Source organism: Protopterus annectens, chromosome 11.part0 (genome assembly GCF_019279795.1).
Source record: "Protopterus annectens isolate FY-2018-M chromosome 11.part0, PAN1.0, whole genome shotgun sequence".
Lineage (NCBI taxonomy): Eukaryota > Metazoa > Chordata > Ceratodontiformes > Protopteridae > Protopterus > Protopterus annectens.
Window position 1 is genome coordinate 50736684 of NC_056745.1, and position 23447 is coordinate 50760130.

General features: G+C 43.3%; 1 protein-coding gene across 1 annotated transcript in view; it reads left to right on the forward strand.

Moving 5' to 3' along the window:
- The window catches only part of ADAMTS20 (ADAM metallopeptidase with thrombospondin type 1 motif 20), a 3636702-nt gene that overhangs the window by 2322004 nt on the left and 1291251 nt on the right, over positions 1–23447 (forward strand). The window contains exon 28 of the mRNA XM_044087413.1: positions 21386–21562. Within this exon, the coding sequence (XP_043943348.1) occupies positions 21386–21562 (177 nt within the window). The remainder of the gene's footprint in view (positions 1–21385; positions 21563–23447) is intronic.

The following is a 23447-nucleotide window of genomic DNA, read 5'->3' on the forward strand; positions in this document are numbered from 1 at the left end:
TCCCCCATCCACAATTCTTAGAACTTGAATCCAGTACTACAGATCTTGTTTGCCACCTGAAGACTTTAGATGGGTTTTTTGAGGACTTTTGTGTCCTATGCATTTTTCAGCTGGGATTCTGTGCAAAAAAGTTTTAATACCTTCCCCCTTACGCTTCCTCTACTGAGAGAATCTCTATCTCTCTTGTTTCATTTTCTTTATGTTAGGTTATTTGTAGTATAGAGTTTGATGTTTGTATAGATTAAGTCTGTTAAAATTGGTAGATAGTTTGTAGGGTTTGTTATTAATCTTTTTGACAGTAAGTTAAGAATAGTGTTTGCAGTGCTTGTAGATTAGCTTTAATGTAATATTTTGCTGTGTTTTTCTGTAGGTAAGATGGACCTTGTATTTTTCCGTCATTATGTCAGAGTCCCAAGCCTTTTAATATGCTCGATGTGTGGGCATAAATGGCCCCCTCAGGACCCACACACTTTGTGTGTATTGTTTTGGTGCTGCCCATTTAGACATGGAGTCTTCATCATGCGCTTCCTTCAAGTGCTAGAGCTTTACAAGCTCATTGCAACAAGCCTGTGATGAGAGGTCTGCTCCCTCCACAGACAAGGTCCTTGGCTTCTGGGCCTTCCTCTTCTGCCTCCCCTGGTAAGAAACAAGACAGGACTAGGTCCTCTGAGAAGGCCTCAGACAAGGACAAGGAGAAAGACAAAAGTAAACAAAAGAAGAATGACAAATGTTCTCCTTCCACCAGTAAATGTTCATCAGATCCTTAAGTACTAGTCAGGCCATTACTTAAAATGGCTAAGAGGTCGGAACTGACAGCATCTTGGTCCTGTCCTTCCTCCCCTCTGCCTCAATTTTCACCGGAACAGGTGAGCCCGAGGTTATAGTCTCCAATCTTGCAAGCGAGGAGATACTCCAGGTCTTCTTCAGTGGCTTCATCTACCTGATCATCTTGGAACTTAACAGATTATGACAACAACAGGATGGTGAGAATGTTCTTGAGGACAAGAGCTCTCAACTTTTGCCAGTAGAATTTGGAACAAAGTAAAAAATAATTAAGGAAAAAGCCCCAAATTAGGGACTCATTTTACATTTTAGCACTATTATCTTAGACATTCTCAAAATTATTTCCAATTTTAGGAGGAATAGAACAAAATTTTGAGAAACATCGGGGGGTGTCCCTACAAAATAGGGACGGTTGTGAGGTCAGCAGATTCAGCTTGGGGCTCTCTCAGTACCATCCCCGGGGAATGTGCCGACTGTTGGCTACCCTGCCTCTCCACATCTTTCTCCTGTTACGTCCATCCCTTGACTCTGACAGTTTTGGGCCCCACTCATCCCAAAGCACCTTTTTCAGTGCCGACAGTTCCATCAATTTTGGTACTGACAGCTTCTCAATACCTCTCAATTCTGATACCATCAATTCAGCAGGGGACTGAGAGATGCAGCGTCAGTGCCGATTTCTGGGGGAATAGTTCGGCCCCAAGTTTCTTAGAGTTGTCTCTTCCCCTGGGTGGTTTGGCACTAGATATTGTAGATATGAGATCAGCTTCAGGGCTGAGAGTGCTAGGACTCAAGGTTTCTCTCTCTTCTTTGGATTTAGGGAGATCCTCGGTTCCCAGCGGCAGCTTCAGCCTTTGAGGTTGTTGAAAAGGCTTTGGGTTTACCCAGAGAGAGGATGCTTTCACTGAGTTTGTTTCCACCCAAACCCCAGCTAAATACTGTGACATCTTCATTTCATCCTGCCAGACAGGGAGTGTCAGCACCCCACTCTTCTGAAATGACTTGCTATTGTCATCTAATAGTCGGATGCTGAATCATCTGTCCCTCCAAAATAATCAGTTCACAAGAACCAGACGTGCAAACAAAAGCACATAGATTCCTCCCCAGAGTCTTTGAAGGAGGATACAGAGTTAGATGAAGGTAAGGGTTCAGCCAGATCCCCTTCAGAAGATGTCACCTTTGGTGAAATTCTCAAACTCTTGAAACAGAGAGAGGGATGATCTACCAACAGTCTCTTTCCAGATGAATCTGCATTTTTGGAATCCATAAGTTCTAGCTCAGCATCATCTTTGGTGGTAACACCCATTGATCCACTAGTTGACCTTATGGCAAAATGAGCTTGGAAGGACCCTGAAATGGTGGAGCCAATACCCAAGAAACTGGAGAGAATTTTGGCAGCTTCAAAATACAGGAAGCATTGATGTAAAGGTCCTCCACTGGATACCATGGTTGTAGCTACAGCCGCAAAATTGTCTGAAGAGAGTTCCATTGCCCATCCCTCTAACATGGACATTGGATAGGTTTGGGAAATGGACATAGCTAATCAGCAACCTTCGCACTGAGGTCACTGACCTATCTAGTGCATGTCATCAGATTTCAGAGGGACTTGACCAAAGAAATTTCTAAGTCTCTTTCTGGAGTTTTGCCTGCAGATGCCCAAAAGACTGTGGACTCCCAGCTATGAACTTTGCTGTCAACCTCTAATGTAGTCATGAATCTCATTTCTAATGCAGCTGATGGCTCAGCCAGAGCAGTAGGCACTGGTATTATGGTAACATAGCATACCTGGTTGCGTGTGTGTGATTTTGTGGAAGGCTTCAAGATGTCCTTCATTAGTGCCCCTTATGATGGGTTCACAATTTTTGGGCCCAAAGTGAACGACATGTTGACTAGGAGCCAGCAGGATGGTAAGACTCTGTCTGCAGGAGGCATTCATTTTTCCACACATCAAAGATCATACTCCAGGAATCAGAGAGCCGGAAAAAAGATGATGTTATATTGTCCCTATCTCACCTTCCTTCTTGCTGGTTGAGTTCAGAGATGATCCTTGGCTCCGACTCAGCTGTATTCTAAAGCTCAAGAACTTCCACTGGCTCGAGGCTAGACCCTATCGCAACATGCCTAGTAAGAGTTACCCAGATCTCATTTGCCGCTTGAAGCTTCGGGATTGCTGATGACTGGCTCAGGCTAAGTTGAATTGTTTTCTATAATATTTTCTTGTAAAATATTAGTTTTTGGTTGCACAGTTTTTTCCGTAGGTTAGTAGAATCTGTTGTGTGTCTATCCCTCTATCTATTGCCTGTTTAGTTGTTGTTTATTGTTGAGGCCGTCGTTTCCCCTTCTTTCAGGCCTACCAGCTTCCTCCTTCTAACTTACAAATCCATTTAAGTTAGAAGATTCTTCCTCCCCTTTCAGCCCGTTTTAGTTAGAGAAGGGAAATAAGGTAGAGCCCTGTATCAGGAGCTAGCCGTTTAAGTTAGAGACATCTCCTCAGCTGGAGGGGTTGTTGTTTTACTTAGAGACTCTCCCCCTTCCATTTTTCTTTCCCCTTTAAAAAATAAATAATTAAAAACTTTTTGCTGTCTGTTTTTTGACGTGTCTCTCTATATTTCTATTATACTATCTTGTTGTTGATCGCTGTTGCGTTGTCATGGTTTTAACTCTAGAGTCCTGCAGGAGCGTAAGAACAAGCTAATCTTGAGGGGTTTGTTGAAAAGGGAAGGGTCTCGGGCAGGAAAGTCTAACAAACCTCCCAAATTGACATCTTCGGCGACTCCGGTTTTGGAACCGTCGAAGGGTAAAGACAAACCGTCAAGTTCGTCAGATCCAATAGCTGTCGGGTCTGACAAGGCTTTATCTCCTTTGGTTCCATCAGTACCTTCAGAACCGTTTAGGAACCATAAAAGATGTAGGTCTCCCTGCTTGGAACTAGTGCATTCTGTGCCACAGTCCCTGCTTCTCCAGTCTGTAGTGGGCAGTAACCAATCATCCACCCATTCCTATCGATTATCCAGGAGCCTTTCAGATGATGATGTGGAGAGGGTGGTGAAGAGGCTTCTCAGGACACTGCCCTTGCAATAATTTTATCGAGCCCAGCCCATATGAAAGTGGAGCCGACTGTCCAACCTACCCTGTCATCGATTCCTCCTCTGACTTTCCTGAGCTTGGAGCCGGAGTACTTGGAGGTCATTGTGGTGGGACCATCTGATCCGAAAACCGTGGGTCTCTCAGGTCCGACATCTGCTCCAATCCCTTTGATACCACCTTCTCTCGAGGGATCTGGGGGCTGACGCGCCCTAGTCTGCTCGGGGGGAGAGCGAGATTAGACCCTTGGATCCTACTCTCCCACTCGGAGCTTCAGCGCAGGTGAGTTCGGCACCTACATTGGCTTTGAAGCCATCAGCCTCAGTTTGGAGGAGCTCTCCTAGCTCTTTGGGGTCGAAGGCAATTTTGGGCTGGGATCATGGTGCCTTCGAGGTGATGGAGTGTGCTATCCTCTCAGACCGCTCCACTCTCAGCTCCAGTTGCTTCTTCCCCTTCCAGGCCAGTGTCCTCCTCCCCAGTAGTAGGGAACCAATGCCCCAGGATGCTCCTTTGGATGACCCCCCCCTTCCGAAACCTCTCCAGAGCACCCCTCAAAGGAGGTCCCTCGGAAGAGGCCTTGCAAGAGGAAGCATTTGGACTCCCCTGAGTCCCTGACATCAGACACAGACTTGGAGGACTCAGAAGGGTCGCCACAGTCACCCTCTGAGGATGTCTCTTTTTCAGACATCCTAGAAATCCTCAAGCATAGGGGTGGCTGGAAATCCCTTTCCCCTTCTGAAGACGAGTCTGTGTACTTGGACTCATTCAGTTCCTGCCCCTCCACCTCTTGGGTGTCTCCGCCCTTCGACCCGCTGCTAGGGGTAGTAAGTCGAAAGGTGTGGAGTTCCCCAGAATCGATGGAACCAGTTCCATGGAGGCCCAATAAGTTTATCACTGCACTGGACGACAAACCTTTCCTGACTAAGGGCGAGCCAGTTGATGCTATGGTGGTTGCGGCAGCCACAAAGAAGGAATTAGCAGAAACTTCCATCTGTCTGTCTGCCAAACAAGGAGTCCCATACTGTGATCAGATATGAGAAGCGTGTCTTTTCTTCAGTGGCCTTTACCCTTAGGTCACTGAATTATTTATCCCATTTCACCTGTCTCCAGAGAGATCTCCTGAAAGTGCTAGGAGATACCCTACAGGATCCTACAGCTGCGGGAGCTGCAGACAGAGATGCTTCGCTGCTTGCGACCTTTCTTCTGTATTTAACTTCTCCATGTGGCTTATCTCCTATGCAGCGATGAAGCGAGCAGGACAGCAGGCCTAGGAGTCATCCTACAGAGACATTCCTGGATGCGCCTTTGTCAATTTGCGGAGTCCTTCAAGTCCTCCTTTATCAACGCTCTATTTTAAGGCTCATCATTGTGCGAGCCCAAGGTAAAAGAGACTCTCACCAGGTGCGAGCAAGATGACAAGACTCTCTGGTATGGGAGTACATATTTCTGCGCCTACTAGACCTTATCCCAAAGGTCAAAAAGGCGGGAAAATGTGGTTCCGGAAATCCCAGGGAGCTTCACCTGATGCATGAGGTGACTTTTCCCCCAGGGGCAGAGGGGGAATAATAATGGGAGACGACGCCTTCACAGCAGAGGGGGTCGGCAGAGTCAGGGCGACAGAGGTACGTTCCCTGGTAGGTCCTTCCAGCACCCCTGAAAGGAGGCCCACCTGTCCACATCTGAAGGCAGTCGGGGGCAGATTGCCACTGTACCCAGAAGCCTAGCAAAGTATCACAAAAGACACATCAGTACAATCAGTAATATCCAGGGGATACAGTATTCCTTTCTCCATGCCACCTCTCCCCAGAAAATAAAAATCCATCTCAGATGTGCCACCCAATCTAATGGAACAAGCAACCCTAGAAGTTCAAAGATTGCTAGAAAAACAAGTCATCCAAGAAGTCCCCGCAGACCAAATCGGATCCGGAACTTACTCAAGGTTCTTTATAGTTCCAAAGAAAACAGGGGACTGGAGGCCCATTCTGGATCTCAGCAGAGTCAACAAGTCTGTCAAGAAGACAAAGTTCCGGATGATGACACTGGAGTCCATACTTCCCTTTCTGGGAAAAGACAATTGGATGTGCTCTAACTATCTCCAGTATGCGTACTGCCATATCGAGATGGACAGGTGATCCAGGAGATTTCTATGCTTCCGGCTGGGAGCCAGTCACTACCAGTTCTGAGTTCTTCCCTTTGGTCTCACCACAGCCCCCAGGGTGTTCAACAAATGCATGGCAGTAGTCAGTCTAAGATTCCGCTTGTTTCCATATTTAGATGACTGGCTCCTTACCGCCACCACCTAGCATCGACTAAACGAGCAAGAGATACCATAATCCACCTTTGCTCACAGCGAGGCATCACTATAAACTACAAAAAGTCTGCCTTGTTGTGCTGTCAAAAGATTACATTTATAGGGGCAGATTTAGATACAAAAGACATGGTAACAAATTTGCCTCAGTAGAGGGCATCGACCCTTCAACACCAGGTTACAATCCTAATCGAGCGAAAAAAGATTCAAGCAAGATTTTTTTTTCAAAGTCCTGGCCTCAATGGTGGCAGCAATAACACTAGTTCCCTTGGCGAGCTTCCAGATGGGGATATTAAAGTGGCTTCTATTTGCTCAATGGTCATACAAGATCTACCCATGTCACACAAAATTCTCATAGGTTCATAGGTTTATACTAGGCTATCTGCCCTAAGGCATTTATAAGCCTAGCCCAAATTTCTGTGGCTTACGCCACCCCTTATATGAAAAAATACTGTGCCCATTAGTTTGTTGTGCCTCTGTCCAACAGTGACACAGAGATGATTCCCGGGGTAAACCTACGATCTCCCATCCACAGGTCAAGATTTCTCTTGAACAGAGCCAGCGAGGTGCTCTGCCTCACATGGACCGGGATTTTATTCCACAGCATAGGGAGTCTCTGAGTGATAAATCTATCTCTCCAGCACGTCCTATGTATATCCGTGCTAAGGTTTAAGTCACTTGCTCTAGTGGTTTTGGTGGATTTGGATTTTTTGAGGTGGAGCATGTCCATTAATTCCGGGTTGGACATGGCCTTGTATGTCAGGCACATGTCACCTCTGAGCAGACGGTATGCGACTGAATAGAGCTGGAGTTTCTTCAATCTGGCAGCATATGACAGATTTTGGAGTCCCTTTATCCTTTTGGTGAGGAACTTTTGGGGTCTCTCCAATTGCTGCAGATGTCAGGTGAGATACATCCCGAATGGGGCATTGTACTCGATCATTGGTCTGATAAGTGAAGAGTACAGGGGAACAATGACCTCACTAGATCTGGATGTGAATCCTTTCATGATCAGGTGGGCAATGTAGAAGGTCTTTCTAACCACTTTAGCAACGTGAGTGTCAAAAGAAAGGCCACTGTCAACCTGGGTCCCCAGGTCCCTGATAACCTCTTCTGTGCTTAGTGGATTGCCACCTATATGGTAGCTTGGGGTTACCTTGTTTTTCCCGAAGGGTATGACTATACATTTTTTGGCGTTTAACTTCAGGCCATGGCTGTGGCACCAGCTATCTGTTTCCGTGAGTCCCTTCTGAAGGATATTCGTGTCCGATGCACTTTCCACTATGGCGCCCAGTTTGCAGTCGTCTGCAAACTTTGTCAGCCAAAGTCCTCCCATGTTGGCCTGTACTTCTGAGAAGTAGATGCCGAACAATAGGGGGCCAAGGACCGAGCCCTGTGGGACACCACTTGTGACCGGCTTGGAGTCTGACATAGCGCCAGCAACTCTAACCCTGTGGGTTCTGTCCTTAAGCCAGTTTGCAACCCATCTTGTGACATATGGGTTTACATTTAAGCTGATAAGTTTTTCTACAATACCCGAGTGGGGTATTGTGTCGAAAGCCTTTGCAAGGTCAAGGTAGGCTGTATGGACTGCCTTTCCCTCATCAATGGCCTTGGTGACTGTTTCAAAGAAGTCGACCAAGTTCAAAAGGCATGATCTTCCCTTGACGAAGCCAAACTGGGTCGGGTCCAATGTCTGCAAGTCCCCTGTATCTTTGTTTATGAGCTCCATTATGATCCTCTCCATAGCTTTGCAGACTAGACTTGTTAAGCTTATGGGGTGGTAATTACCAGGGTCCATAGAGGCACCGCCTTTGTGGAGTGGGACCACAGTTGCCGTACGCCACTCCTTGGGCACGTATCCTGTGGTAAGGCTGAGATTAAACAGCTGCCTTATGTGCGGGTTTAATTCCTCATTTAGCTCATGTAGCACATAGCCGGGGACACCATCCGGTCCCATTGATGCTGTGTTTTTAGCTTTAGAGAGAGCAGCTTTCACCTGCGCATTTGAGATGTCTGGGAGGCTACACTCGCTGGGATAGTTATCTCTCCTTTAGGGGAGGGGGGTGAAGTTTGCACTGAACCTGTCTGCCAGTATGTTGGCAATGTCTGTGGGTTCAGTGATTTTTGTATCATTTTGGACTAATTCTGAGCATATCTGGGAGTTTCCACCCAGGTTCCTAACATAGCTGAAAAAGGCCTTATGATTGTCCTTTGAATCCATGGCAATTTTTCTCTCAAAATTGGCCTTAGTTGATTTTATGAGTGCTCGTATTTTTTTACTAATAATGATCAGGGGTGACTTCCCTTTTATGGATTTTGTTCTATCATGTAATAGCTTTCTCCTCTTATTGTAAAGTTTGTTAATGGCTGGGGTCCCCCAGACTGGACGTTTGCCCTTTGTGGAAAGAGTCTTGGTTTTATTTGGGATTGCCTGATCCATGCAGTCCTGGAGGTGTTCATAGAAGGCATTTGTAAGGGCTTCCGCAGCTTGGGTTGTGGTTTCCACTGGCTCGGGCCTTGAAGGATACCACACCAGTCTTGAGTAGTGTGAAGTTTGCTTTAGAGAAGTTCTTCACTGTGGTTTTTTTTTTGTTTGGGGTGGGGGCGGGATGTGGATTTCCAGTGAGATTAGTTTATGATCAGATCTCACCAATGAGGGATATACTTCCGGTGTGGAGCATTTTGTCCCCATGTTTGTGATAATGAGATCTAGTATATTTTCTCCTCTCGTGGGAACAGTGACTAGCTGTTCCATGGCATTTGAATTTATGAACTCCAGGAACCGTTGGGCTAGAAAGTTAGGGCTTGAGTAATGTTCCCAGTCTATATTCGGGTAGTTGAAGTCACCCAATATGATGGTGTTTGGAATTACATTTTATACCCTCCAGTGTCTTCAGGAAGGCTGTGTGGGGTTCCTGAGTTTGAGAGGGTGGCCTGTAGCATGCTACAATTTGTAGAGCAGTTTTGCCTATGGTTAGTTGCACCTGGATGGTTTCCGAAGCTTCGTGCGTTGCCACCAACCTGGAGGTGTGGGTATCCTTTATGAATATGGATACACCCCCTCCTTTTGTGGTGTGGTCCGGGTTTTGGGGCCGGAACGCATGATATGAAGTAAAACCTAATAGTGCCGGGGTGCTCTCAGGAGCCTTGAACCAGGTTTCAGTTACAGCACAGACATCGATGTTCTCCATACTGAGAAGGGCCTCGAGTGCATGCATTTTGAGATTTAGACTTCTGGCATTGAGCAGCATTACCCTCAGTTTCTTCCCATTTTTCTTTTCTAGGGTGGTAGGTTTAGAATTTGAGCCTTGCCTAAAAAAGGCACTATGGGGGTGGCAAGAGCCTTAGCCAATGTCTGGAATCCCAGGGGTGACAGATGCAAGCCGTCCCTTACGAAGCAGCGTGGCTTGTCAAGCATGTCATCCCAGGCAGACAGACACTGGATCCCCTTTGAATGACACCAGACATTAAGCCAGTTGTTAAAGCTGATCATCTTGTCTCTATATTGTGGCATCATTCTTGGTGAAGGAAGGATACTGCTCAGGGTCAGGGTCATACCTGCCTGGGCTACATAATCAGAGAGCTCCTCTGTCTCTTTTCATGTAGTCCAGGGAGGTACATCTCAGGTCGTTCACACCAGCATGGACAATGACTGTGTCATATTTGTACTTGCCGTGGAGTGACCCGAGTGCTTGTGTTATGTGGCGGATTCTAGCGCCCGATAGGCAGCTTACTGTGACCCTCTCCTTGTCCAGCCTGGTGAGTGGGACGTCAGTGTGTCTGACTATGGAGTCACCTATGACAAGTATGTTTGGTGTTGTATTTGGCCTTAAGGGCTGTGACTGCTTTGCACACTGCTTTTGTGGTTTATGTGTTGCTTGTGGGGTGTCTTGAGGTAGTAGTTGTTTGGGTGTCTGCTTTGGAGGCCTCTGCTGTTTAGGTAAATTTTTACTCAGAGCTTCCGAGTATGTCTTTGTGTGTTTATGTGTTTGATTCAGTGGTGTGGTAGCATTATGTGAGGCTGGTTTTGTGGTGTGTGTAGTTGCCTTCTCCTCCTGTCTGGTCTTGCCAGTCCTGAGTTGAGAGAGCTCAGCCTCCAGTTTGGCTAAATAGCTGCATCTCTGGCAAGTATTTGTGTTATGTGGGAGGAGGAGAGGGTTGTCTGTGTACATGAGGCAGTTATAACATTGCCTCAAGATTCCCAGATTCACCAGCTGGACCGGAGAGGAGATTGACAACTGACCTTTGGACATGCTAGAATAATATTGAGAATTCCTTAATAATTGAAAACAAGGGCCAGTGGGGAGTGAGGGTGTAGTGCTTTTAATTTTAGTGCTGACTTATATAATTGCTTTAGTGAGCAAGTGCCAGGTAACTTGAGTGCAATGTGTTACAAGTAACTAAATGCAAAACAACAAACAGTAACTTTCTTTCAAGTGAAACAAGGAAATAAGTACAGTAAGCAATGCAGATATCACTAGTGATCCACAGAAGCTGAGAAGCGCGTATTAGGTGGAATTAGCTTCCAGGGAAATAACAAGCAAACAAACAACAAGCATATAAACAAAGCTAGATTCAGCAGGCCTGGATCTAGTCTATGCTAGAGCAAACAAGGTGTACCAATTTCAGTAAGATACAGTTCAAATATTCAGGCACTATAAACCTTTAACCAGAAATTCCCAGCTCAGAAGGGCAGAGTCCAGCCTCTTCTCCCACAAGAGTGCAGACCACAAACCTTCTTAATATAAAATAACTGGCCTGAAGCCCAAGTGCCTAAACCAGAACTAATACACTTGGACACTGGGCTCTCAATCAGCAGTTCCCAACTTAGAAGGATGAAAGCTACCTGTCCTGCCACCACAGTGCTTGCCACAAACCTTCCTAATGTAAAACAACTGGTCTGAAGCCCAAGTGCTTAATCCATAAGACTTAGAATGATAGCTACACTTTAATCAAGTTACAACCAAGCAGTAATAAATACAATTGAATACTTTAGAGAATGTCTGGATTAGTGCTCAAGTTACACAAACATTCTCATCATGGAGACTTGCAAGAAGGACCTAAAATGGTGGCTTCAGTCTACGCATCCTCCCCCAACCAGTAGCCACAGTGACCATGGATGCTTCCCAGATAGGGTGGGGGGGCATTATCTGGGACAGACTGTTCAAGGGACTTGGCAACAACACGAGTACCACTTGCACATCAACATCCTAGAGATGAGACCAGTGCTCCTGGCATTGCAGGCACTACAGGCTGTCTACTTATGGGAGTGATCGCATTTCAAATGGACAACATGTCAGTAGTGTTGTACATCAACAAGCAAGGTGGAACCAGATCCTACCCCTTGTGTCAAGAGGCTGTAAGAGCATGGCAGTGGGCAATGTCTTACCAACACTTTCTGATTGTGATGCACATTTGGGGAAATCCAACGTGATAGCAGACAAGCTAAGTAGGGCTATCCTTATGCCTCACAAGTGGTCCCTGAAGCAGGATATTATGAACAAAAGTTTACGCAAGTGGGGCCATCCTTGCCGTGACCTTTTTGCCACCTCCATCAATACCAAATCCATCAGCTATTTTGCCCTAGTCCCCCCACCGGGACAGTCACCTAGGGATGCACTTGTTCACAATTGGCCCCCAGGACTTCTTTATGCTTTCCCCCGTTCCCTCTAATACCCAAGGTTCTTCAGAAAGCAAAATCATTGGGTTGCAAACTAATACTCATTGCTGCTTACTGGCCTCGTCAAATATGGTTCCCTTTTCTATGGCCCCCATCTCCAGGAGGAGCCTTGGATCCTGGACCCAGTTTCAGATCTTGTGGCTCATCATTTGGGTACGCTCCATCCTTCCACACAGACCCTCAAGCTGACATGTTGGTTCCTCCACTTCCCATCTTAGCCAGGCTTCCTGACATCTCCCCAGCAGTACAACACATTTTAATTTCCTCTGTTAATGAGAAAGCTTTATACTAGCAAATGGAAGTGATTCTCTTGTTGGGCAGCCAAAAATAGTATTGACCCTTTTACTGCACCCATTTCGAAGATCCTTGAATTTCTCACTGAAACCTTTAACCAAGGAGCAGCAGCAGCAGCAACTGTCCGAGTTCAGCTGGCTGCTATTTCCAACTTTCATGTGGGAGAAATGGGTTCCAGTGTTATGTCCCACAGGTTATGCAAAGCTTTCCTAAAAGGTACAATCCTCTTGAAACCTCCAATAAGAGAACCATCTTGGGATCTAGGTTTAGTCCTAGCTGCCTTGATTCTTCCTCCTTTTGAACTGGCTAATACTTCTTCTCTGAAATTCTTGACTTGGAAAACTATTTTCTTTACTGCCATTACCTCAGCTAGGAGGGTATCAGAATTACAAGCTCTATCCATTCATTCACCCTTACTTAATCCTTCAAAAAGATAGGGTTTCTCTCATAAACTCCGAAAATCTGACCAATTGTTTGTACCCTTTGCAGAAAACAAAGGTAACTTCAATCTCAAAAGTAACTTTATCAAAATGGCTTTCAGATGCCATCATTTACGTCTGTAATTCACAGAACAAGCAGCTGTCAGGAAAAATTCAAGGACACTCAACTTGGGCCTTGTCTACCTCTACTGTCTTTCAGGCCAGACAGCCTTCAGACTCAATTTGTGTGGCAGCTACGTGGGTTAATCCCCATACCTTCATCACTCATTACAAAGTAGATGTGGCCTCCCGGAACAGGGCATACTTTGGCTCCACAGTCCTGAAGAGTTTATTCCATTGAGCCACCCAAGAAGAAGGTACTGGGGACGCTGTCCCAACCAGCAAGAATGAAGGCAAGATAGGGACAACATAACATAAAGAAGTTATGTACTCACCATAACGTTTCATGTTTGTTGTCCTTGATCTCGCCTTCCTTCTTGCATCCCACCCTCCTTCCCCCTCCTAGAAGATCGAGAGGAATTATCCATCATTTGGCTACATAGGCTGTGATTCCCTTCCTGCCTTATGAGTTGGATAGATTGAGTACTTCTACTATATATATAAAATTTACATATATGTCTATTTATATTTGCATATTATAGTCTAGTGTTGTGGGTTATCACAAATGAGATCTGGGTAACTCTCACTAGGCATGTTAGGGTAGGGTCTAGCCTCAAGCCACTGGAAGCTCTTGAGCTTTAGAATGCGGCCGAGTCTGAGCCGAGGATCGGCTCCGAGCCCCACCACCAAGAAGGAAGGCGAGATCAAGGACAGAAAACAAGGAACGTTATGGTGAGTACATAACTTCTTTTTTTTCATAAGCCACAGAATTCTTACCAGGATTCTGCTGGTGATAAATGTCCACATGGCAGAGGTGGAGAGAAACGCAATGGGCATCACCCTAGAGGCAGAGGCTGACCTCGTAATCAGGGCTTCTGTGGTCCCTTTACCACAAGGCCCTATCAGCGTCCCCGAAAATTTGCCTGACTGCTGCACTGGAGGTAGTCAAACACTTATCTCTGCATCTCCAAGCCTGGCAAGATTTAACAAGGGACAATTGGGTGCTAAGCATAATTTCAAAGGCTATTCCATTCCCTTTTCTTGTCCTTCCATAAGGAAGAAAGTGATTCCTGATGTTCCACCAAGTCAGTGGGAACCACCAGTAGTAGAAATTTCAAAGCTGCTATAAAAGAGTCATCCAACTGGTCCCTAAAATGCATTAGAATTTGGAGTCTACTCAAGGTTCTTTTTACTTCCAAAAAAATGGGGAACCTAAGACCAATTTTGTATCTCAGCCTTCTCAACCAATTTGTAAAACAGGCAGAATTCCAGATGGTCACAATTCAGTCCATATTGCCTCTTCTGAGGTAGGATGATTGGATGTCCTTGATAGATCTCCAGGATGCATACTATCACATGAAAATAGGGAAGTAATCCAGGAGGTTTCTGCTTTTATGGCTGGGACCTAATCACTTCCAGCTCAGAGCCCTGCCTTCCAGCTTCACCACCACATCTCCCAGGATATTCATCAGGAAAATGGCAGTGGTAGGGCCACACTAGCACATGCTCAGGATCCAAGTCTTCTCCTGCCTAAACAACTGGCTCTAACTACTATTCCGGTACACCATCTTAAAGTTCTCCTCCAATGCATACAGAATCTTGGATCGCAGTGAATTTTCAAAAATGTCAGTTGCTTTCAATTCAAGAGATGGAATTTATCAGAAGACATGTCAGTACAACTCTGCAGATTGTCAGTCTTCACAATACAGAGTTTGCTGTTTACATCAAATGGCCACACATGTAATGCATCATTCCTACTGTCCAGCATGATTAATACTATGTCTATTAGGTCTAAATGCTTCCTATTTTCTAATGATTCTGATGGATCATTATCACATGAGAATTCTTCAGTGCACACTATCAGTTCAGTGGTCTCAGAATTCCACCCTCTACATGCCAAGATTCAAATCACAAGAGTTTGCTGACAACACATCAAGTGGTGAATTACCTCCCCCTTCAGTAACACAAGGGCGGCTGTTTCATACAGACCCACCAGTAGCAGTAGTGACCATGGACACCCTCCTTCAAGGGTAGGGGTGGGGCATTTTGAAGAGAGAGTGATCCAGAGAGTGATCCAAGGTACATGGTCAAGTTTAGAGGCCAGTCTTCACATCAGAGCTTTGGAGATGAGGGTGGTCCTGTTAGCATGGGAGGCTTTTCAGGACGTCCTTCCCTAAGGTGTGATCTCCATATAGAAAGACAACATGACTGTCGTTTTGTACATCAGTAAGTAAGGAAGAACTCGTTCTTACCCCTTTTGTCAAGAGGCCATGAAGGTTTGGCATTGGGTGATGTCTTCACACCATTTTCTGATAGCAGCACACATTCTGGGATGTTCCAGTGTTCTAGCAAACAAGCTGAACACTGCTATCCTAACTCTTCATGTGTGGTCCCTTATTTGGTTTTCATAAGGATAGGGTTTCTGTCTGAACTAATGCATCTTTTCTGCCAATGGTGGCATCCATAACTGACTTAAACCGACCCATAGATTAACCAGTCCCAAAATTTTATAGCAAAGGGGAATACATTCTTTACATGCTAGATGTTCATCGTCAGCTTAAGTGCTATCTTCATTGGGCAAAACGATTTAGAAAATCTGATCAACTTTTTATTGCCTGCTCAAAAGCTAGACTTGGTAGAGCGTTTATGAAAGTTACACTATCCTGATGGCTTTCAAGTTGTATTTCTTTTGTGTATGCTAAGATGGGTTTAAATTTGCAGTCCAAACCGAAGGCTCATTCAGCATGAGTAGTGGCTGCCTCAACAGCTTTTTCTAAGAGGGTATCCATTGGTGAGATTTGTGCAGCAGCAACTTGGTCCACTGTGCATACATTTGTTAGTCATTATAAACTGGACATGCAATGCAGGTCTCTATCCTTCTTCGGCTCCACCATTTTCAGGTATGTCCTTCCTTAATAGCATCCAGAAAGGCATCTTAGGAATCTTTCCCATATGTTGAATCTGATGAAAATAGACAACATTGGAAATTAAAGTTATGTACTTACAGTAATGATAGATCCATGTTGTCTGATTTTTCATCCATTTCAACTTCCCCTCCCACCAGCCCCCCAGCCAAACTGATATTTTTATGCATAGCTTTGAGATGATTGGTTGCCACACCACACCCTGTCTGTGACAATCACTGTCTTTTAACCTTGATCCTTTTTTTCACTGGTCCCCTTTTCAGTTTTGGATTTAGGGTCTGCACAATTCTTTCATAAATAGGTCTGAACTTTTTGATATAGGGCAAATTCAGTCTGAGGTATTGGATTGGAGTTCAGGGAACTGGGGTAGTGGAGGAGTCAGAGCCCTGGGAACGTAAAGGCTTTAAATTTGTGTTGAGGTCGGATGCGACATCCCATATGTTGAACCGGATAAAAATCAGACAGCATGGATATATAGTCATGTTAAGTACAAAAGTTTTGTTTCAGTAGGTTGGCTGTGAGGCTTCTTGTTTCTGACTAACTTTCACATATTTATGTTACAGCTGCTCATAGCTCAGTTGCTCACAGCTGAATGTGTGTCTGTGTATTCTAGTGAGAGAGACTCCAATCCACAGATTTAATTTCTAAGTACCCTTTCTCAAAGATGGTGCTTGTTATTATTATTGTTGCTTTATTTTACTGTCGAGGATTAGGGCTCTGAGATGCATTATGAGCCTTCATCCTGCGGTGCTAGATTTGATTCCCTTAGTGCCTGATTGCCTACTGTGTGACTCGACCAATTAATTTAACTAGCATTACTTGTGGGTCACCTCGGAAAAGGTACCTGATTAGCAAATCGACAAAGTAATAATTTCAAACTGCACAGCGTTAGACCTTAAAAAACATTAGGGAGGCAGAAGTTTCAAACTCATGGGTGGAAGTGATGGTTGTCCTTTGCTATTTAGTTCTGTATTGCAATGTTCTGTAATTTTTGCCTTTGTATGACTGCAAAATCCTGTTACATGTAGTGCTTCTTCAGAAGATTGAAAATAGTCACTGTACTGCTTAAGAAAGGCATTCATCTTTTGCTTAGTCATTTTTTTGTGATCCTTTTAGCAAGTCATCTGCTGACATTACTAGACATTATACCAGAATATGCAAGCATATGAGTTATAAATATCCCGGTCTCTGTGGAAATGGGAGTATTTACCAGCCTCTTTCAGTGTTCAGCATGGTAATTTGGAAGTGAACTTTGTTGGCTGGAAGGTTACCCCATGCCTTTGAAAAAATTCTCTCTTCAGGTGCTTAATATCAATTTGCTTATTTTTTATTACCTTGACTATGGATGCTTAAAACTGAGTTTTCTCTTTTCTTTTTCTTCACTAAATGTAGTAATATTTTCAAGATTGTATTTTAATTGCAGTGTCTCAGAGAGCTGCTCTTTTTTTTCTATTATTGTTATTCATGTTAACTGTAGCAAATTTGGAATGAGAATGATAAAATAAGGATATTTAGGGAGCAAAAAATATGTGCTCCAGTTTGCGGTTGGTGCATTTGCATAAAACCGTATTGCCTTACATTTGCTGGTGTGTTTTTTTTTTTGTTTTGCTGTGACACTTGATGCTTCCGAAGCATGTTAGGAACATGGACACTGAGGACAAATAGGAGGAGCCTCTAAAATCTGTCTAGCTTCCAGTCTGTTGTTCAACTGAACTGGATAAACTAGCCTTTACAACAGACTACTTCAGCCTCTACTCAGGACAGTGATCAACTCATTCACTCCTGTGGAGCTCTGAAAGTTTGTACTCTCTCTTCCAGTGACTGTATGTAGAATGCTTTGACAAAATCAAATTATGTAACACATATCCCCAAAACAGCCCTAAAACAGTGCCAAATAACAGGGCTGAAGTCAGTCCAGGAGCTCTGTTATTCAAAAAGAATTTAATAACACAATGCATACAAATGAGTTAAATACAAAATAAATTAATGACACAACCAGTGAACATTGAGCAAATTAGAACAGTTTAAAAAAGTGTTTTGCCCTTTCTTAAAGGCACATGTCCTAATTAAACATATATTGATAGGTATGCAAGAAATATGTAAATCTAAATATAGGCACACATTGGCAGCAATCTACTCAACACTGAATGCGTGATAAGAGACCTTGGGACCCAGGTGGTCAGTAGTCTCTCCTTTGATAGTCACATTGCCACAGTAGTCAGGAAGTCCTTCTACGTGGCACACCTCATCATAAAAGGGTTCTCATCCAGGATAAAAGAGGTCATTGTTCCCCTCTACTTGTCACTCATTAGACCCATTATAGAGTACAACGCCCCTTTTGGAATGTACCTCACAAGACATCTGCAGCAGCTGGAAAGGCCACAGAAGTACCTCACAAAGAGGATTACTGGCCTCAAACAAATGCCCTACACTGACCTCCTCAAAAAACTCCAGCTTTATTCCGTAGCATATCGCCTACTCCAAGGTGATCTCTGCCTAACATATAAAGCTATGTCAAACCCAGAGCTGTTGGGCATGCTACACCTAAAGAATTCCCAACCCCTCCAAGCTACATGCTCTAGGGACCTAAACCTTGTCACCACAATAAACAGGACACGCTGAAGGGATAGACTCCTGTCCCAGAGACTTCCTATACTCTGGAACAAGCTACCCATCTATGTAAAGCATAGTTCTTCATTAGTACTCTTCTAGAAAAATCTTGATGAGTGGATGGGAAATAGGAAATACACCCCGGGTATCACTTCTGTGTCTCTGCTGGACAGTGGCACAGGAAAATAACTTTCTTGGGTGGCGTAAGCTATGGTACCTTGCTGGCTAGGCTTATGTAGGCCCTTGGGCCAATAGCCTAGTACCTACCTATGAACCTATAAATTCTTTCTAAACTGTAATCCAGTGTTGAGTGGTTACCCTGCTGGGTAATTGAGTATTGTTTTTAGCACTAACATACGTATTATTTATACAGTTCTAGTATTTATGTTTGAGAAAGACCAGTTTTAACTTTCTCAGTGTTTATTGGTTGTATCATTAATTTATTTTTTTGTATTTAAATGAACAATTGTATGGTGTGGTCAGTTCTGATGGCAAATTCGAAAGCGCTCAACTCATTTTTATGCTTTGTGTTATTAAATTATTTTTGAATATTACAGCTCTCGACTGACTTCAGCCCTGTTATTTGGTTAAAACCAAATTATGTCTTCACATTTGAAGCAAATGTCATTATCTGTGGAGCCACAAGGTTATTAATATTAAATAAAGGTAAATGGCAAGCTAGTCAGCACAAATAAATCTTGTAAACAACGTACAATGTTTGAGTAACTACTCAAGCTAGCCACATACTGTCTGCAGCATTTTGTTTGCCTGTGAGCTTTCATATGCAACTTCTGTCTGTGTTTCTTGGTTGTTGAGATATTTATAGACATGTGTAATTTAAGACAATACATATATATAGCACAGGAGCAACATTTAATATCTCTTTAACAGCACTAGGCAGAAGTCCAGCATTGGCACAGTAGTGTTGCCCAGCATGTAAGCTTTAAGATGAAATTTTGTAGTAACTTGTATATAGCTTTGTTTTTGAATTATTATTGCAAATATAAACAGGCCACATTAGATTCCTAATTATCAGAAAGGAAGAAAAACTCTCATGTTTATATTCGTTTCTATGGGAATATCAGCCTAGTAAGAAAGTAAGCTTAACTGAAAACTAGTTAAAAATGAGCCAAAAACTCTCAAAACCAAGTAAAAAATCCCAAAGACAGTCAACGAATGTAAAAACAGCTTGAAGAATGACTGTAGACTGTATGCAAGTACTCCAAAGGTGCACGCACCACTTTAATATATAAAACAATAAAAACTGGTTAGTGCTTTAGTTTCACAATGTGTAAAACTTCATCAAAGTTCACAAATGTCACTTCCTTTATGCTTTACCATCCATTCTCATTGGCTGCCACACATTGATGCTGAATTTAAAATGACTCACACATTAACTAATAGAGTGCTGTGACATTTGTGAACTTTGTATACTTTGTTTATACTTGTATACAGTCTACAGTCGTTCTTCAAACTGCTTTTACATTCGTTGACTGCCTTTGGGATTGAAAACTAGTAAACCCCTATGGATGGTGAAACTTGTGGTAACCACCGGTGGCTGCTTCAGAGAAGAATATTTAACATTGGAGCCTGTTTCATTTTGTGTGGAGATACTGAGAAGCATTGTGTGATAATGAGTCTTTTGAATTTTGGATTAAGCTTAATTTTACAATTTTGCAACATTTTTCAGCTCTTCCATATTTGGATGGGTATATTTTTTGCTTATTATGATTGTTGTCTAAGTTATAACTGCTGTTGGTGTGGATACTGCCTAAGCCATAACTGCTCTTGGTATTCATACCGTTGTTGGTGATGACACTGCGTAAGCCATAACTGTTGTTGGTATTCATACTGCCATGATTCGTACAATTTTGCAGTACTCTTTGGCCAGTGCTGAGCCAGAAAAACGCTTCCAGACAGTTTAAAAATCGCAGCATCATCCGAATAACTTGCATGTCAGATTAAAAAGAAGTAAAGTGAAAAAGATGATGCTGCACCAGCTGAGGGGGAAAACTGAATGGCATAGCAAATAAAAAGTAAGACAAACCAGAAACTTAAAACAATAGTAGAAGAAGCAGTACTTTGTACCATAATGTACTGGGTGTAATCAGTGGCAGAGAGAGATGTGGGCCATAGTTGGATATACTCCCACGTGGCTAGTGGGTTTGTGCACTTGGGCTTCACTTCGACCAGACTGTATCAGGTAAGAGTAAATCCCCCATAACCCACTCACATTGCACTGATTACTGCTTGAATAATTGCTTTCTCCATCTGTTGTGGTGGAGAAAAGACAAGGATTCTGTCTGTACTGCTTGTGACCCAAGTTGAGAATGGATTCAGGACACTGGTTGGCTGGAGGAGAATATGATGAAGGGGTCAACAGCCATCTCTTCTTTCCCAGGAGGAAGGGAAGGCATAAGTTGCTATCTGTGTGACCTCTGGTGGAGACCAACTACCGAACAGGAAATTGAGGTTGTTAGGAGAGTGAAAGGATGTCCAACGTATGAGATACAAGGGTGTGCATCACTCATGTTGACACCATTGCATGGTGCTTTCCATGGTTTGGGATCTTGACCAGCCAACTGTAGTATAATTGCTCTCCGCAGGCTGTTAAGGCCTCACTCCCAATACTGTTATGACCTGGCACTCCCAGGGCTCTTATGACATGCTTAACCATTCAGGCTGTGCTCTTTGAGAATTTGGAAAACTCACATAGTGGATGAGACAAGAAAGTAGCAGGGATACAGCTGGTATTTAGTAGACATCCAGTGGGGAAGGAGGGTAATACAAATAAATAATCTCTTTCTACAGATAGTCCTCTGAATTGGTGTATGAAATAAGCTACAAGATCTAATGGATCATTTACATGGAACTGAATAGAGGTAGAGTAAGTGACAAAAGAGCTAATTTTAGGTGATGACAAATATATAAAAATGCACTGTACTAAAGGATGTGTTATTTGTATAAAGTGTGCAGAGGAGGTGATTATTTGCTTTGCTTTCAAGTTTTTTAGCTAGTTTAGTTACACAAATTAAAATCCAGGTGTGATGGAGTATGTGTAACACTGGTCTTTGTGTATTTCTATGCTGAATACATTTCTAGAAGTATATTAAAAAGGCAGCTAGTGTGCATTCTGGTTAATTATTTTTATTTTCACATTTAGTGCACTCAGTCATGTGGAGATGGAATACGAACACGAATGGTGATTTGTGAGCTGCCCAGTGGGCAAAGATTAAATGAACAGAACTGTGACATCTTGGAAAAACCACCAGATACAGAGCAATGCAACATGCAAGTTTGCCCTGCTGGTGTGACATGGCATCGAGGAGCATGGAAATCGGTACGATAGTATTCTTTTATTCCCTATTCCCTTATAACTTATCCAGTTTTAAAATATAAGGTTGATTACAGGGTACTTCTGTAATTGTGTCACTGTAGTATAAACAAGATTCCATTAAACTTCATAAGCGTGTTTGCCAAATCTTAAAACAGCAGTTAATGAGTATTAAGTATACCACTTATCATATTTAGATTATCTGAATGGTGCTGGCTGCTTACACTACTGGTTACTTACAATTTGTTTTCTATAAAAACAAGCATTTTCAACTAATTCATAATAATTAGATTTGCTTTATTCACCAAAACATGGTTACTTACACTGCAGTGCTGTATTTTGTCAATGTCCACATTCACTGTCTTTCATAATGTGTTGACAGAATGCATGTTTAAGAAAACACTGTAATTAGCTAGTTCCACAAGGTTACCATTTTTCTGTCTTTTAGTTGTAGGCTTTGCAATTTCTTGTTCTGATAGTTACATTCACAGTGCTGTTTCCTACCTGGCTTTGGAATAAATGTAAGAATATACTACAACTGTTCACCTGTTAGTAGCTCACTGTCACATGCTCTAAAAGACAGGTACCCTAACCTCCCACTAGCTTGATCCTACTTATTTGACTAAATCCTCTCACCACCCAACCCTAGTAAACTGTATGGCTCTACCAGAGTCCTAACTCTGGTGCTAAAACTCCCACTCCCTTCTGTAACCCTAACCTGAATGCACTGTCCATAACCCAAAGTCTAAAACCCCTCTCACTCTCTAACCCTAAAGTCCCTAATCACCTAAAACCCTTCCCTGAACCTAAATTTCCTGATCACTTCCTTAACCCAAAACTCCACTCATTCTCTCTAACCATAAAGTTCCTGATCACTCCCTAATCTTAAACTCTACTCCTCCTCCCTAAACCTAAAGTCCCTGATTGTTTCTTAGACTTAAAACTTCCCTCCTATTCTGTATCCCTAAAATCTCCTGCTGCTCTCTAACCGTAAACTCCTCGTCCATTCCCTAAACCTAAATCCCCTTCTTAGTCACTGCAAAAACCAAAGCTACACTTCCATTTTCAACTTGAATAATGAATTCCAGCAAAGTCCGGCAATTCCACTCTCTTCATACAGCTCCTGCTGCTTACCTATACTTATTTTTTTGAGTTTGATCATGAGCAGCAAACTCTGCAAGCTACAAGACCTTTTGAGTTTTGAGTCCCTGGCTGCGAGATTGTTGTCTTCGGCTACCTAATGCAGGCATTTGTAACAAACCTTAAATATGAAAAACACCACAACACTTGATGTTATGTTGTCTTATCTCACCGTATTTCTTGCTGACTGGGTTCAGAACCGAGTATCAGTTCCAACTTGGCCTAATACTAAAGCTTGACGGCTTCCACTGGCTCGAGGCTAACCCCTATCCCATGATGTACTGGGTAAGATACCCAGATCTTGTTTGCCACTCAAGCAATCGAGAGGACTTCCAGCTGGCTCATTGGTTAAGTATAAAATCTTTCTTATATTGCTTTCAAATAAATTTTTTTTCTCTTAGTTTATGGTTTGTGTCTGTGTGTGCGATTAGTGTTTTTCGGTCTACCCCATCCTGTTACTGTAGTTGTGTTGTTCCCGCTGCCCAGAGAGACCTGTTTAAGTTAGAGGGCTATCTGCGTCTCGTTTAAGTTAGAGGGTCACTTTTCTTCCCCTGTGTGTGTGTGTGTGTGTGTGTGTGTGTGTGTGTGTGTGTGTGTGTGTGTGTGTGTGTGTGTGTGTGCACTTCCCGCTATAGAGAATCTCATTTAAGTTAGAGGAATTTTTCTCTCTCTTTCTACCAAAAAAAAAAAAAAAAAAGTTTTCCTCAGGTAGTGTTACACTTTGTCTTCCTTTGTTTAGTCGTAGACAGCA